Here is a 15,729-nt window from a genome sequence, read left to right as displayed (position 1 = left end):
CAGTTAACTGAGCACTAAATGGAAATCAAAACTGGCCCTGCCTCAATCTGAATGGGTCGGAGACAGTGGGACAATTTCTTATCATCGTTACTAAATAGGCACTAATCAGGCTATGCAGATCACATGCATATTTTAGATCATATCTGATTTCAATTTCTTTGATTGCGTAATTCCACAATTTCTATTATGCTGCTCATTTTATTTTTGTGAGATAATTTATTAAGAAGCTCAACACATTTTCAAACCTGAGAACAGGTTATAGGAGCGATTTTCTTGTGTTTGCATGCAGGTGCACTAGATCACTTCAACACAGCAAATATACTGGGTGGGTTGCAGTACAAGTCTATAAAGATACTCACTCAAATGGTCTTTATGTTAAATAAATGTAGGAAAACAAACAAGTTCCTTTTAAAGATTGATAGGCCACCTGACGCAGTTTAAAAAATGATGTGGAGTTACCGGCGTTGGGCTGGGGTGGGCACAGTAAGTAGTCTCACAACACCAGGTTAAAGTCCAACAGGTTTATTTGGTAGTACAAGCTTTCGGAGAATTGCCCCCTCATCAGGTGAGTGAAGGGTTCAGTTCACAAACAGGGCAGACATAGGCACAAACTCAATTACAAGATAATGGTTTAAATGTGAGTCTTAACAGGTAATCAAGTCTTTACAGATGCAGACAATGTGAGTGGAGAGAGGGTTAAGCACAGGTTAAAGAGGTGTGAATTGTCTCCAGCCAGAACAGTTAGTGAGATTTTGCAAACCCAGACAAGTCCTGGGGGTTACAGTTAGTGTGACATGAACCCAAGATCCCGTTTGAGGCCGTCCTCATGTGTGCGGAACTTGGCTATCAGTTTCTGCTCAGCAATTTTGCATTGTCGTGTGTCGTGAAGGCCGCCTTGGAGAACGCTTACCTGAAGATCAGAGACCGAATGCCCTTGACTGCTGAAGTGTTCCCCAACAGGAAGGGAACACTCTTGCCTGGTGATTGTTGAGCGGTGTCCATTCATCTGTTGTCATAGCATCTGCATGGTCTTGCCAACGTACATGCCTCGGGGCATCCGTCCCTGCAGCGTATCAGGTAGACAACGTTGGCCGAGTCACAAGATTATGTACCCTGTACCTGGTGGATGGTGTTCTCACGTGAAATGATGGCATCCGTGTCGATGATCCGGCACCTCTTGCAGAGATTGCTGTGGCAGGGTTGTGTGGTGTCGTGGTCACTGTTCTCCTGAAGACTGGGTAGTTTGCTGCGTACAATGGCCTGTTTGAGATTGCGCGGTTGTTTGAAGGCAAGTAACGGAGGTGTGGGGATGGCCTTGGTGAGATGTTCGTCTTCATCGATGACATGTTGAAGGCTCTGGAGAAGATGTTGTAGCTTCTCTGCTCCGGGGAAGTACTGGACAACGAAGGGTACTCTGTCCGCCGTGTCCCGTGTTTGTCTTCTGAGGAGGTCTGTGCGGTTTTTCACTATGGCACGTCAGAACTGTCGATCGATGAGTTGAGTGCCAAATCCTGTTCTTATGAGGGCATCTTTCAGTGTCTGTAGGTGTCTGCCGTGATCCTCCTCATCTGAGCAGATCCTGTGTATACGGAGGGCTTGTCCGTAGGGGATGGCTTCTTTAACATGTTTAGGGTGGAAGCTGGAGAAGTGGAACATCATGAGGTTATCTGTGGGCTCGTGGTACAGTGAAGTGCTGAGGTGACTGTCCTTGATGGAGATGCGTGTGTCCAAGAAGGCAACTGATTCTGGAGAGTAGTTCATGGTGAGTCTGATGGTGGGATGGAACTTGTTGATGTCAACGTGTAGTTGTTTCAGTGATTGTTCGCCATGAGTCCAAAGGAAGAAAATGTCATCAATGTATCTAGTGTACAGTGTCGGTTGAAGGTCCTGTGTGGTGAAGAAGTCTTGTTTGAACTTGTGCATGAAGATGTTGGCATATTGAGATACGAATTTGGTCCCCATGGCTGTTCCATGTGTCTGGATGAAGAACTGGTTGTTGAAGGTGAAGACATTATGGTCCAGGATGAAGCGAATGAGTTGTAAAATTGCATCTGGAGATTGGCAGTTGTCGGCATTGAGTACTGAGGCAGTTGCAGGGATGCTGGTGCAGAGTGCCGAGTCATCCATTGTGACGAGGAGTGCTCCTGGTTCAACTGCTCCATCTGTGCTGAGTTTCTGTAGGAAGTCCGTAGTGTTGCGACAGAAGTTGGGGGTTCTTTATACGATGGGTTTCAGGATGCCCTCGACGTAACAAGAGAGGTTCTCGCACAGGGTCCCATTGCCTGATAAGATGGCACGGCCGGGTGTGTTGGCCTTGTGTAACTTTGGGAGGCAGTAGAGATCTCCAACACGAGGAGTACGTGGGATGAGAGCACGGAGGGTGCCATCATCTTACGTGAGAACACCATCCACCAGATACACAGTACATAATCTTGTGACTCAGCCAACATTGTCTACCTGATATGCCGCTCGACAATCACCAGGCAAGACTGTTCTCTTCCTGTTGGGGAGCACTTCAGCGGTCACGGGCATTCGGCCTCTGATATTCGGGTAAGCGTTCTCCAAGGCGGCCTTCGCGACACACGACAGCGCAGAGTCGCGGAGCAGAAACTGATAGCCAGGTTCCGCACACACAAGGACGGCCTCAACCGGGATATTGGGTTTATGTCACACTATTTCACATAAATATTTCTGCTTTTTTCCTCCTGAGTCTTTATCATGCGATCCTAGAATCAGAATTTATGTCACACTATTTGTAACTCCCACAGTTGCGTGGACCTGCAGAGTTTCACTGGCTGTCTTGTCTGGAGACAATACACATCTTTTTAGCCTGTCTTGATGCTCTCTCCACTCCCATTGTTTTGTTTCTTAAAGACTGGATTAGTTGTAAGTATTCGCATTCCAACCATTATTCATGTAAATTGAGTCTGTGTCTTATAAGTTCTGTTTGTGAACAGAATTCCCACTCACCTGAAGAAGGGGCTCAGAGCCTCGAAAGCTTGTGTGGCTTTTGCTACCAAATAAACCTGTTGGACTTTAACCTGGTGTTGTTAAACTTCTTACCTGATATGCTGCAGGAAAGGATGTCCTGAGGCATGTTACATTGGCGAGACCATGCAGACGTTACAACAACGGATGAATGGACACCGCTCAACAATCAACAGGCAGGAATGTTCCCTTCCTGTTGGGGAACACTTCAGCAGTCAAGGGCATTCAACCTCTGATCTTCAGGTAAGTGTTCTCCAAAGCGGTCTTTACGACACACGACAATGCAGAATCGCTGAGCAGAAACTGATAGCCAAGTTCCGCACACATGATGGCGGCCTCAACCGGGATCTTGGGTTCATGTCACACTAACTGTAACCCCCAGGACTAGTCTGGGTTTGCAAAATCTCCCTAACGGTCCTGCCTGGAGACAATTCACACCTCTTTAACCTGTGCTTAACCTCTCTCCACTCACATTGTCTGCATCTGTAAAGACTTGATTACCTGTTAAGACTCGCGCATTCCAACCATTACCTTGTAATTGAGTTTGTGTCCATATATGCCCTGTTTGTGAACTGAACTCTTCACTCACCTGATGAAGGGTCAACGCTCCAAAAGCTTGTGCAACCAAATAAACCTGTTGGACTTTAACCTGGTGTTGTGAGACTACTTACAGTTTAAAAAAGTCATCTGTTTCTGCAATTTCAATAGGCTTCATTGGCTCTGAGCTGCAATGATTTGTTTTGATACGGAGGTCACTGACTGTAACTAAAGTGTGTTGAATGACATCTCTAAGTTTAATTTTTTTCATCCCCATTTCAAAAACGTGGCTCCTGAAGTGTGCCCTTTGCTTTATTTAAACTTTTATTCACAGGATGTGGGTGTTGCTGGCTGGGCCAGCATTTATTGCCCATCCCCAATTGCTCTTGAACTGAGTGGCTTGCATTTCAGAGGGCAGTTAAGAGCCAACTGCTGCGGATCTGAAGTCACATGTAGGCCAGACCAGGGAAGGATGGCAGATTTCTTTCCCTGAAGGGCATTAGTGAACCAGGTGGGTAAGGGTATTCAAGTCATTTGTATCAATGGAGAGAATTTGGTATAAATTCCTTGAAAACGAAGAATATTAAATTTTGTGTTTAAATAGGACAGTGGGATTAGATTAAACGGTTTATGTAGAGTAAATCAAATCAGTGGATAATCTGAATGGTCTGTTTCTGTGTTATGGCATTCTATGAGTCTAACTGTGTGTATAATAATATATTAAAGAAAAGTTTTTTTCCCAATTAACCAGCTGAAGCTTTTTGCTAACTATTCTGCATATGAATCTAATTAAAGCATGTTATCCTAAATAAAGCCTAGAATTAGCAGTCTATTAGGCAGGGGCACAAGTGACGTGTTCAAAACATATTTAATAGTTTTCACCCAGACTTCTCTACTTCATTCATCTTTTAATTCTTGCTTTCAGATTAAGAATTTACAATTTCAAAACAAAGCTTTCTTCTTGTTTTCCGAAATCCCCCCCTACACCATGCCCTCCAAAAGATACATAGGAGGAACATAGGAATTAGGAGCAGAAGTAGGCAATTCAGCCCTTCAAGCCTGCTCCGCTTTTCAATCAGATCATGGCTAATCTCTTCCTGGTCTCAAATCCACCTTCCTACCCATTTCCCCATATCCCTTTCATCCATTTTTTAAAATCAGAAATATATCTATCTCCTTCTTGAAATCATTTAATGATTCAGACTTCACCGCACTATGGGGCAGCGAGTTCCACAAATTCACCATCCTCTGTGAGAAGTAGTTCCTCCTCATCTCAGTCTTAACCCTACCGCCTCTCAACCTGTATCTGTGACCTCTTGTTCTAGATTGCTCCATAAGGAGAAACATTTGGTCTGTGTTTACTTTGTCAATGCTTTTTAGTATTTTATATCCCTTGATCAGATCCCCTCTTGTCCTTCTAAACTCCAGTGAGTATAAGCCCAAACTGTTTAATCTCTCCTCATACGTCAATCCTTTCATCCCTGGAATCAATCTGGTGAAACTCTTCTGAATTGCCTCCAATACCACCACATCCTTCCTCAAGTAAGGAGATCAAAACTGCACAATAATCCAGATATGGTCTACCATACTAACAATTTGGCCAAAGATCATAATTAGAAGATATCAATCCAAATTGAGGTACAATTCCATGTATTTCGTCGCCTCATTCAAGTGTCCACTACGCTTGGCTAAGCCCGACAGTGTCAGCAGACTATTTGACAGCAGGGGAATAACATCCCTTTCCTACCCAATATTCACAAATGCATACTACCAACATAATTACTCAATAGCAATAAGGAATGGGCACCAGGTCCAACTTTCCTCTCCACAGGGTTACTGAAATCAATAGTACCTCATCTCAGACAAATTCAGGTAACATAAATCTAGGATCTCTGTGGCCCAAATGGTCATTCGCTGGATAAATGTGCTGAGCTGCAGGAAACCTATGGCATGAAGGCTTACACAAGCTCATCCTTTCCTTTCAAAATAAAGCCATTCCTTTGTCAATTCTGTTTTGCCAAACACAGCCACATGGCTTGTTTCCTTTGACCTTCTTCAAAAAAGTCTCATGATAATTCGAAAAAATAAACCATAAGGTTGTTGAGAGAATAAAATCAAAAGCTGCCCATATTACACTGTCCTCTTTTATTTAAGTATCTCGCAGCAATGGAAAATAGCAGATATGGGTGTGGGTGAGTGAAGGCAGGAATCACTGACCTCTGAATTGAATGCAAGCACAGTTTGTGGATTTAGGTACCCAAAGACCTATCATTTGGAAGGCCTCTGATATACATGGAGGTCCAAATCTTTTGCCAGTGCATCATGTGTGACAGACAGAGAGAGAAAGACATACACACAATTTCACATCGATTCAAAACATTCTGCATCCAGCACAGACGAATCTCAACAACATCTTTAATTCCTTGTATGCTTTGTTATCATTTTTAACTATCGTGCTTAGGGAAGTTAATGGATACACTACCTTCGACTTCATGATAAAGCACAGGTAAGTGTAATAACCCCCATGAGGTCCATAGGGTATCATCCAATTGATCTCCTTGTGGGGATTGTTGAGTGTGAGTTCCCCTGGTAACAGGCAGTGACCTCCCCAGCTGGAACTGAGGCTTTTATAAGGCAAGTTCAGGACTGGGCCTGTTGAACTGTAGTCCCAGGCAGGGACTAGTGTGTGTGTAGTGGTTTTATTTTGCATTCTGTAATAAACTATGTTCCTTTCCAGTCAGACTTCCTGAACGATTACAGTAAGCATGGAATTTCATGCTAAAGGATAAAAAGATGCAAAAAGATGAATTGGCAAGTCTTCAAATTAAAATCGATCATATCAATTTCAAGTGAATACACTGAAAAAGGTGAACAGAGTCACCTGGCAACTCATGTCAATTCAAGATTTAAAATTCAGAACATAGTCTACATTCTTGTTGACTAAAATGAGTGTAAAGGCTATCAAGAGTATCTGGCCTCATATTGCCATTGCACTATCCTGCCCAGGATCAATCACTGAACAGTCAATACCATAACTTCAAATATAAAGGTTCTTGGAGTTCTGGTTTCTTGGCCCAATATTTACATGGAGTCAAGTGGAGAGGGGAGAAAGGAGTATCAGGGAAGGGGTTGGGCAAATAATGAGCAGAAAGTGGAGGGGTGGGTGGCAGGTAAGTGGGTGCAAGAGCTGGAGCAACCGGTAATCGTGTAAATAACACAGAACGCCTTACAAGTTTGTTTTCTCTGTTTGCTGGCTGTCAGTAACTCGAGGAAGGTCATAGGTGGGGGAACACGGCCAGGGGAGATTTGCTAGTGTTATTGGGGAGCATTTAAACTAGATTTGCAGGGGGGTGGGAACCAGAGTGCCAGAGCAGATAGTGGAGCAGGGGTAAAAAGACAGGTTAGTTCAAACAAAATCACAAATGGAAGGGTAGAGTGTGGTGGAAATAATTTTTTGAGCTGTGTCTATTTCAATGCCAGGAGTATTGTGGGGAAGGCAGATGAGCTGAAGGCGTGGATAGACACATGGAAATATGACATTATAGCCATTAGTGAAACTTGGCTACAGGAGGGGCAGGACTGGCAGCTCAATGTTCCAGGGTTCTAATGTTTCAGGCGGGATAGAGGAAGAGGGATAAAAGGTGGGGGGGTGGCATTGTTGGTCAGGGAAAATGTTACAGCGGTACTCAGGCAGGATAGATTAGGGAGCTTGTCTACAGAGGCCCTATGGGTGGAGCTGAGAAACAGGAAAGGTATGACCACATTAATGGGGTTGTATTATAGACCACCCAATAGTCAGCGAGAATTGGAGGAGCAAATCAGCGGAGAGATAGCTGACAACTGCAAGAAACACAAAGTTGTGATAGTAGGGGATTTTAATTTTCCACATATAGATTGGGACTCGCATACTGTTAAAAGTTTAGACGGGGTAGAGTTTGTAAAATGTGTTCAGGAGAATTTTCTACATCAGTATATAGAGGTGCCAACTAGAGAGGATGCGATATTGGATCTCCTATTGGGAAATGAGTTAGGGCAGGTGATGGATGAGAGTGTGAGGGAACACTTTGGATCCAGTGATCATAATGCCATTAGTTTCAACCTGATCGTGGATAAGGATAGATCTGGTCCTCGGGTTGAAGTTCTGAACTGGAAAAAGGCCAAATTTGATGAAATGAGAAGGGATCTGGGAAGTGTGGATTGGCACAGGCTGTTCTCTGGTAAGGATGTAAATGGAAAGTGGGAGGCCTTCAAAGGAGAAATTTTGAGAGTGCAGAGTTTGTATGTTCCTGTCAGGATTAAAGGCAAAGTAAATAGGAATAAGGAACCTTGGTTCTCGAGGGAGATTGTAACACTGATTAAGAGGAAGAGAGAGTTGTATGAAATGTACAGGCAGCAAGGAACACATCAGATGCTCGAGGAGGATAAAAAGTGCAAGAAGCGGCTTAAGAGGGAAATCAGGAGGGCTAAAAGAAGACATGAGGTTGCTTTGGCAGACAGAGTGAAGGAAAATCCAAAGAGCTTCTATAGGTATGTTAGGAGCAAAAGGATAGTGAGGGATAAAATTGGTCCTCTTGAAGACCAGAGTGGTAGACTGTGTATGGAACCAAAAGAGATGGGGGAGATACTAAATGGTTTTTTTGCATCCGTATTTACTGAGGAAACAGGCATGGAGTCTACGGAAATAGGGCAAACAGGTAGGGAGGCCATGGAACCTTTACAGATTAAAGGGGAGGAGGTGCTCGCTGTCTTGAGGCAAATCAGAGTGGATAAATCCCCAGGACCGGACAGGGTATTCCCACGGACCTTGAGGGAAGCTAGTGTTGAACTTGCAGGGGCCCTGGCAGACATATTTAAAATGTCAGTATTCACGGGGGAGGTGCCGGATGATTGGAGGGTGGCTCATGTTGTTCCGTTGTTTAAAAAAGGTTCCAAAAGAAATCCGGGAAATTATCGGCCAGTAAGTTTGACGTCGGTGGTGGGCAAGTTATTGGAAGGTGTGATACGGGATAGGATCTACAAATATTTGGATAGACAGGGACTTATTAGGGAGAGTCAACATGGCTTTGTGCGTGGTAGGTCATGTTTGACCAATCTATTAGAGTTTTTCGAGGAGGTTACCAGGAAAGTGGATGAAGGGAAGGCGGTGGATGTTGTCTACCTGGATTTCAGCAAGGCCTTTGACAAGGTCCCTCATGGGAGGTTAGTTAGGAAGGTTCAGTCGCTGGATATACATGGGGAGGTAGTAAATTGGATAAGACACTGGCTCAATGGAAGAAGCCAGAGAGTGGTTGTGGAGGATTGCTTCTCTGAGTGGAGGCCTGTGACTAGTGATGTGCCGCAGGGATCGGTGTTGGGTCCATTGTTGTTTGTCATCTATATCAATGATCTGGATGATAATGTGGTCAATTGGATCAGCAAGTTTGCTGATGATACAAAGATTGGAGGTGTAGTGGACAGTGAGGAAGGTTTTCAAAGCTTGCAGAGGGATTTGGACCAACTAGAAAAATGGGCTGAAAAATGGCAAATGGAATTTAACGCAGACAAGTGTGAGATATTGCACTTTGGAAGGACAAATCAAAGTAGAACGTACAGGGTAAATGGTAGGACTCTAAAGAGTGCAATTGAACAGAGGGATCTGGGAATACAGGTACAGAATTCCCTAAAAGTGACGTCACAGGTGGATAGGGTCGTAAAGAGTGCCTTTGGTACATTGGCCTTTATAAATCGGAGTATCGAGTCTAAAAGTTGGAGTGTTATGGTAAGGTTATATAAGGCATTGGTGAGGCCGAATTTGGAGTATTGTGTACAGTTTTGGTCACCTAGTTACAGGAAGGATGTAAATAAGATTGAAAGAGTGCAGAGAAGGTTCACAAGGATGTTGCCGGGACTTGAGAAGCTGAGTTACAGAGAGAGATTGAATAGGTTGGGACTTTATTCCCTGGAGCGTAGAAGATTGAGGGGAGATTTGATAGAGGTGTATAAGATTTTGATGGGTATAGATAGAGTGAATGCAAGCAGGCTTTTTCCGCTGAGGCTAGGGGAGAAAAAAACCAGAGGGCATGGGTTAAGGGTGAAAGGAGAAAAGTTTAAAGGGAATATTAGGGGGGGCTTCTTCACGCAGAGAGTGGTGGGAGTGTGGAATGAGCTGCCAGATAAAGTGGTAAATGCGGGGTCACTTTTAACATTTAACAAAATCAAAACTTCGAAATGATTTCAGCATTTTTCAGAAAAACATATACTACATTGCACAATGTGTCAATGATATTTACCTGATTATCATACTTTAAAGATTGAGTGCCAACCAGGAACCTGATCGCATCAGTTTCTGCAGTCTGTGGTGCTAAAGCACGTGCCTGAAAAATGAAAAGAACACAAATCTGTGATCTTGTAGTCTTGTCATTTCATAGGTTTGCTTTTTGTCAATTATAAACTTAGTAATCATACCTTCCAGCTTTGTATTCAACTTTGTAAAGCACATACAACCACAAAACAACTGTCCAAAGCTGATAAATACCCAGTGTTGGGGAAGTGAAAATGAAGGCATGTTTCCAACATATGCTGCACCCTGCCTCAGACAGAGAGCATAAAATGGGTGTACAATAAAAGAATGTCAACATGTGGAAGTCTCCTTTGAGTATCCTGCCAGAATTACATTCAGGAGAAAATCACAACTACAAGCAAGATTGATCAACCTTGCACTATTACTGCACCAGACATTAGTTTGGCAGACAAGAGAAAGACCTAATGTTGGACAGAACTACGCAAGCACAGATGAATAATAACAGAAGCGATACTTCCTGAGAGCAATAGGGAATGGAACAGCAACTGCAAGAGATGTAGTAGAGTTTTATTTATTTGAACATGGACCTATTTATATATTGTTGTTCGTGTTTTGGAAATCCCAAAGAACTTCATGCATTTTTCAAATCACTTTTGAAGCATTCCACGTTTGTTATGTAGACAAACACAGCAGCTAATTTGTGTATTGTAAGATCTCACATTCTGCAATGAGAAGAATGACCAGATAATTTGGCCCAGAACTTCCAATCTGGGTCAAAGTCCCTCGGCGGTATTTTACGACCTCGCCCGTCCTGAAACCATAAAATCCCGCCAGAGGTGAACGGACCTTCCCATTGTCCGCCCCTCACCTGCTCCAATTCACGTGGCGGGCAGGGCGGTAAAATTCCAGCCTCTATTTCCAACCAAGATCACACAAAGGTCACCTACTTACCTTTCTCAGATTTTACAGGCCTGTCTTCCAATGGACAGTGCAGCAATATTCACAGGGAGCAGCATTGAGAATTTGTGTGGAAGCCATGCTCCCTTTTCATGACATTAAAATTTCTACCTCCAGGGATATGGAAGTTAAAGGTCCCAGGGTGTCAAGTGGGGAGTCTGGGTGTCAGTAGTATAATTACACAGGAGATGGATTAGAACTGATTTTAATCTTTGTAACTTTTCTTGGATAATTATTTTACGAAGTGAGTCGGTAAGTCTTCGACTCAAACTCAAGAGTTTCCAAGGGTTTCAGAAGCAGATTTCTTGCTCATTGGAAGTGCCAACTGCAATTACTGACTCACTTAGTAAAATAATTACCCAAAAAAAGTTACAAGGATTAAAATCAGTTTCCACAAGAGTGGAAGAGTACTTGCCCATTGGAAGTCCCAACTGCCTGGGCAATTTCCACAGAGTCAGTGCATCAGAACTGACAAGGGATCCCCCAGAACATCTTGGGGGCACTTCCAATCGGTCATTGGGAAAATGCTAGAATCAATATTGAGGATAGTTGCAGGGCATTTAGAAGATCAAAATACATTTAGGCAGACTTGTAAAAGGGAAATAATGTTTGATAAGTTCATGAAAGTTCTTTGAGGATGTAACAAGAAGGAGGGAAGAAAGAGAACCAGTAGCGTATTTGGATTTCCAAAAGGCATTCGATAAGGTGTCACTCAAAATGCTTTGTTATAATGTATTTAAGTGATTTGGGTATTGCTGGCAAGGCCAGCATTTATCGCCCACCCTAATTGCCATTGCAAAAATGGTGGTAAGCTACCTTCTTGAACCACCGCAGTCTCTGTGGTGCAAGTATATATAGTAAGAAGTCTCACAACACCAAGTTAAAGTCCAACAGGTATATTTGGTCGCAAAAGCCACTAGCTTTCGGAGCACTGCCCCCTCATCAGATGAGTGGGAGTTCTATTCATAAACAGGGCATATAAAGACACAAACTCAATTTACAAAATAATGGTTGGAATGCGAGTCTTAAAGGTACAGATAATGTGAGTGGAGAGAGGGTTAAGCACAGGTTAAAGAGATGTGTATTGTCTCCAGACAGGACAGTTAGTGAAATTTTGCAAGCCCAGGTAAGTCATGGGGATTACAAATAGTGTGACATGAACCCAAGATCCCAGTTGAGGCCGTCCTCATGTGTGCGGAACTCGGCTATCAGTCTCTGCTCAGCGACTCTGCGTTGTCATGCGTTGTGAAGGCCGCCTTGAAGAACGCTTACCCAAAGATCAGAGGCCGAATGCCCGTGACCGCTGAAATGTTCCCCAACAGGAAGAGAACACTCTTGCCTGGTGATTGTTGAGCGGTGTTCATTCATCCGTTGTCGTAGCGTCTGCATGGTCTCCCCAATGTACCATGCAGCGTATCAGGTAGACAATGTTGGCCGAGTTGCAAGAGTATGTACCCTGTACCTGGTGGATGGTGTTCTCACGCGAGATGATGGCATCCGTGTCGATCATCCGGCACGTCTTGCAGAGGTTGCTGTGGCAGGGTTGTGTGGTGTCGTGGTCACTGTTCTCCTGAAGGCTGGGTAGTTTGCTGCGGACAATGGTCTGTTTGAGGTTGTGCGGTTGTTTGGGGGTGTGGGAATGGCCTTGGTGAGATGTTCGTCTTCATCAATGACATGTTGAAGGCACCGGAGAAGATGTCGTAGCTTCTCCGCTCTGGGGAAGTACTGGACGACGAAACGTACTCTGTCCACTGTGTCCCGTGTTTGTCTTCGGAGGAGGTTGGTGCGGTCTTTCGCTGTGGCGCATCGGAACTGTCGATCGATGAGTCGAGCGCCATATCCTGTTTTTATGAGTATATCTACAGTGATGTTAGGGAGGGAGTTCCAGGATTTTGAGTGAGCAACAGTGAAGGAACATTTCCAAGTCAGGATGGTGAATGGCTTGTCGGGGAACTTCAGGTGATGGCATTCCCATGTACCTGTTGCCCTTCTCTTTCTAGATAGGAGAAATTGTGGGTTTGGAAAGTGTTGCCTAAGGAGCCTTGGTGAGTTCTGCAGTGCATTTGTAGATGGCACACACTACTGCCACTGTTCATTGCTGGTGGAGGGAGTGAATGTCTAGTAAAGGGGAGCCAATCAAGCAGCTGCTCTGTCCTGGAGATTATTCCATTGCCCTTCTAACTTGTGCCTTGTAGATGGTGGACAGGCTTTGGGGAGTCAGAAGATGAGTTACTCGACACAGGATTCCTAGCCGCTACCTGTTCTTGTAGGCACAGTATTTATATGGCTGGCCCAGTCCAACTTCTAGTCAATGGTAATCCCCAGAATGTTGACAGTAACCAAAATGTTACTCCACAAGAGCTCATGGTGTTGGGGTGATATAGGAGCATAGATTCAATGGGAATCAATGGGTATCAGGGGGCAAATTCTCTGCTGATTGGAGTCACACCTGGTACATAGGAAGATGGTTGTGAAGGGTCAGTCATCTCAGCTCCAGGACATCTCTGCAGGAGTCCCTCAGGGTAGTGTCCTAGGCCCAACCATCTTCAGCTGCTTCATCAATGACCTTTCCTCCGTCATAAGGTCAGAAGTGGGGATGTTCGCTGATGACTGCACAATGTTCAGCAACATTCGCCTCAGATACTGAAATAGTCCATGTTCAGATGCAACAAGATCTGGACAATATCCAGGCTAGGGCTGACAAGTGGCAAGTAACATTCGTGCCACACAAATGCTAGGCAATGACCATCACCAATAAGAGACACTAACTACTGCCCCTTGATATTCAATGGTGTTACCATCACTGAATCCCTCACTGTCAACATCCTTGAGGTTACCATTGACCACAAACTCAATTGGACTCCCACATAAACACAGTGGCTACAAGAGCAGGCCAGAGGCGAGGAATACTGCAGCTGGTAACTCACCTTCTGACTCCCCAAAGCCTTTCCACCATCTACAAGGCACAAGTCAAAAGTGTGATGGAATACTCCCCACTTGCCTGGATGGGTGCAGCTCCAACGACACTCAAGAAACTTGACACCATCCAGGACAAAGAAGCCTGCTTGACTGGCACCACATCTACAAACATTCACTCCCTCCACCACCGACACGCAGTAGCAGCAGTGTGTAAAATCTACAAGATGCACAGCAGCAATTCACCAAAGATCCTTAGACAGCACTCTCCAAACCCACAACCGCTTCCATCCCGGACAAGGGCGGCAGATACATGGGAACACTACAACTTGCAAGTTCCCCTCCAAACCACTCACCGTCCTGACTTGGAAATATATCACCGTTCCTTTGCAGTCGTTGGGTCAGAATCTTGGAATGCCCTCCCTAATGGCATTGTGGGTCAACCCACAGCACATGAACTGCAGCGATTCAAGGCGGCTCACCACCACCTTCTCAAGGGCAACTAGGATGGGCAATAAATGCTGGCCAGCCAGCGACACCCATGTCCCACGAATGAATTAAAAAAGGATAATGGACTGGCTAACTCACTGGAAGCAGAGAGTCAGGATGAATGGGTAATTGTCAGGTTGGCAAACTGTAACTTGTGCAGTATCCCAGGAATCAGTGCTGGGGCCTCAATGATCCACATTAATGACTAGAATGAAGGGACAGACTAGCGTGACCAAATTTGCTGATGATACAAAAATAGATATAAAAGCAAGTTGTGAAGGGGATGCAATGAGTCTGCAAAAGGATATTAATAGATTAAGTAATTGGACAAATATTTGTCAGATGGAGTACAATGTGGGAAAATGTGAGGTTGTCCACTTTGGCAGGAAGAATTAAAAAGGAGAACATGATTTAAATGGAAAGAAACTGCAGAATTTTGCAGTGTACAGGAATCTAAGTGTGTTTGAACATAAATCAGAAAAGTTAGCATTCAGTTATAGAAAGTAATTATGAAGACAAACAGAACTTTGACAATTATTCCAAATGGGATGGAGTAGGGAAGTTTTGCTACAGCTATACAGGGAATTGGTGAAACCGCGGATACAACTGCATTGGAGAAAGTTCGCCAATCTGATTCCTGAGATGAGAGAGTTATCTTATGAGGAAAAGTTGATGTGATTGGGCCTATACTCATTGGAGTTTAGAAGAACGAGAGGTGATCTTATTGAAACATAAGATTTTGAGGGGGCTTGACAGGGTAGATGCTATAATTGCTTCACCAGTCTTCAACTGCCAAGGCCCTCAGCTCTGGAATCTGCACAAGAAACCATGCTGCCTCTCTCTCCTTTAACACATTCCTTCAACCTAATTCTTTGATTCAGCTTTTGGTCACCTGTCCTTGTGGATCATGTGTAGATCAGTGTCATTTTTTTGTTTAATGATGCACTTGTGAAGTACCTTAAGTTGTTTAAAGGTGCTATATAATTATTTAATTGGAGGTCATAATCATAATTTATTTGAAAAGCTAAGTGCGATTGGAAAGTGACAGAAAGATTGCCAAATTTTGTCTTCTCCATCAAATAAGGTTTTGCTTCTTTCACTTATTTCTTGAAGTGTAACAGTCAGAAAATTGGGATGGATTATGAAATGGATGGATGGACAATATTTGAGCCAATCGAGAACTCGTGATTAGATATCCTGCTTGTGAAACACTTTGGCACTTTTCTGCACTCCTCAGAAACTTGCTAAAAAGATTCGTTTTAATTAGATAGATAACAGAAATATTTATGAGCATTCAGGAAAATAATCCATTATAATTATTAGAAGGGAGTTGAAAGCCTCCATGCTGCCAATATAACTAATGCTTTTTCTAAAACATCAATAATGTTTCTGATATGTTCAATAATTTCTCCCATAAAAATGACAATTACCTTCAAGAATATCAAAGAAGTGACTTTCAGAAACAGAATAACTTTCAAAAAGTAATGGGGTATATACTTGAAAAAGAAAACTTCACAGGACTGCAGAACAGAGGAGTGGGACTAATTGGACAGTTCTTGCAA

The 15,729-nt window shown here is 43.7% G+C and overlaps 1 protein-coding gene across 2 annotated transcripts in view; it reads right to left on the bottom strand.

Moving 5' to 3' along the window:
- eipr1 (EARP complex and GARP complex interacting protein 1) overlaps window positions 1–15,729 on the bottom strand; it is a 69,657-nt gene that overhangs the window by 50,864 nt on the left and 3,064 nt on the right. For both annotated transcript variants that reach the window (XM_078213205.1, XM_078213206.1), the window contains exon 2: window positions 9,795–9,878. In XM_078213205.1, coding sequence (XP_078069331.1) covers window positions 9,795–9,878 — 84 coding nt within the window. The remainder of the gene's footprint in view (window positions 1–9,794; window positions 9,879–15,729) is intronic.

This window comes from Mustelus asterias, chromosome 5, assembly GCF_964213995.1.
Source record: "Mustelus asterias chromosome 5, sMusAst1.hap1.1, whole genome shotgun sequence".
In the NCBI taxonomy this organism is placed as follows: Eukaryota; Metazoa; Chordata; class Chondrichthyes; order Carcharhiniformes; family Triakidae; genus Mustelus; species Mustelus asterias.
Note: the sequence above shows the minus strand (reverse complement) of the source record. Positions and strands in the feature narration are given on the sequence as shown.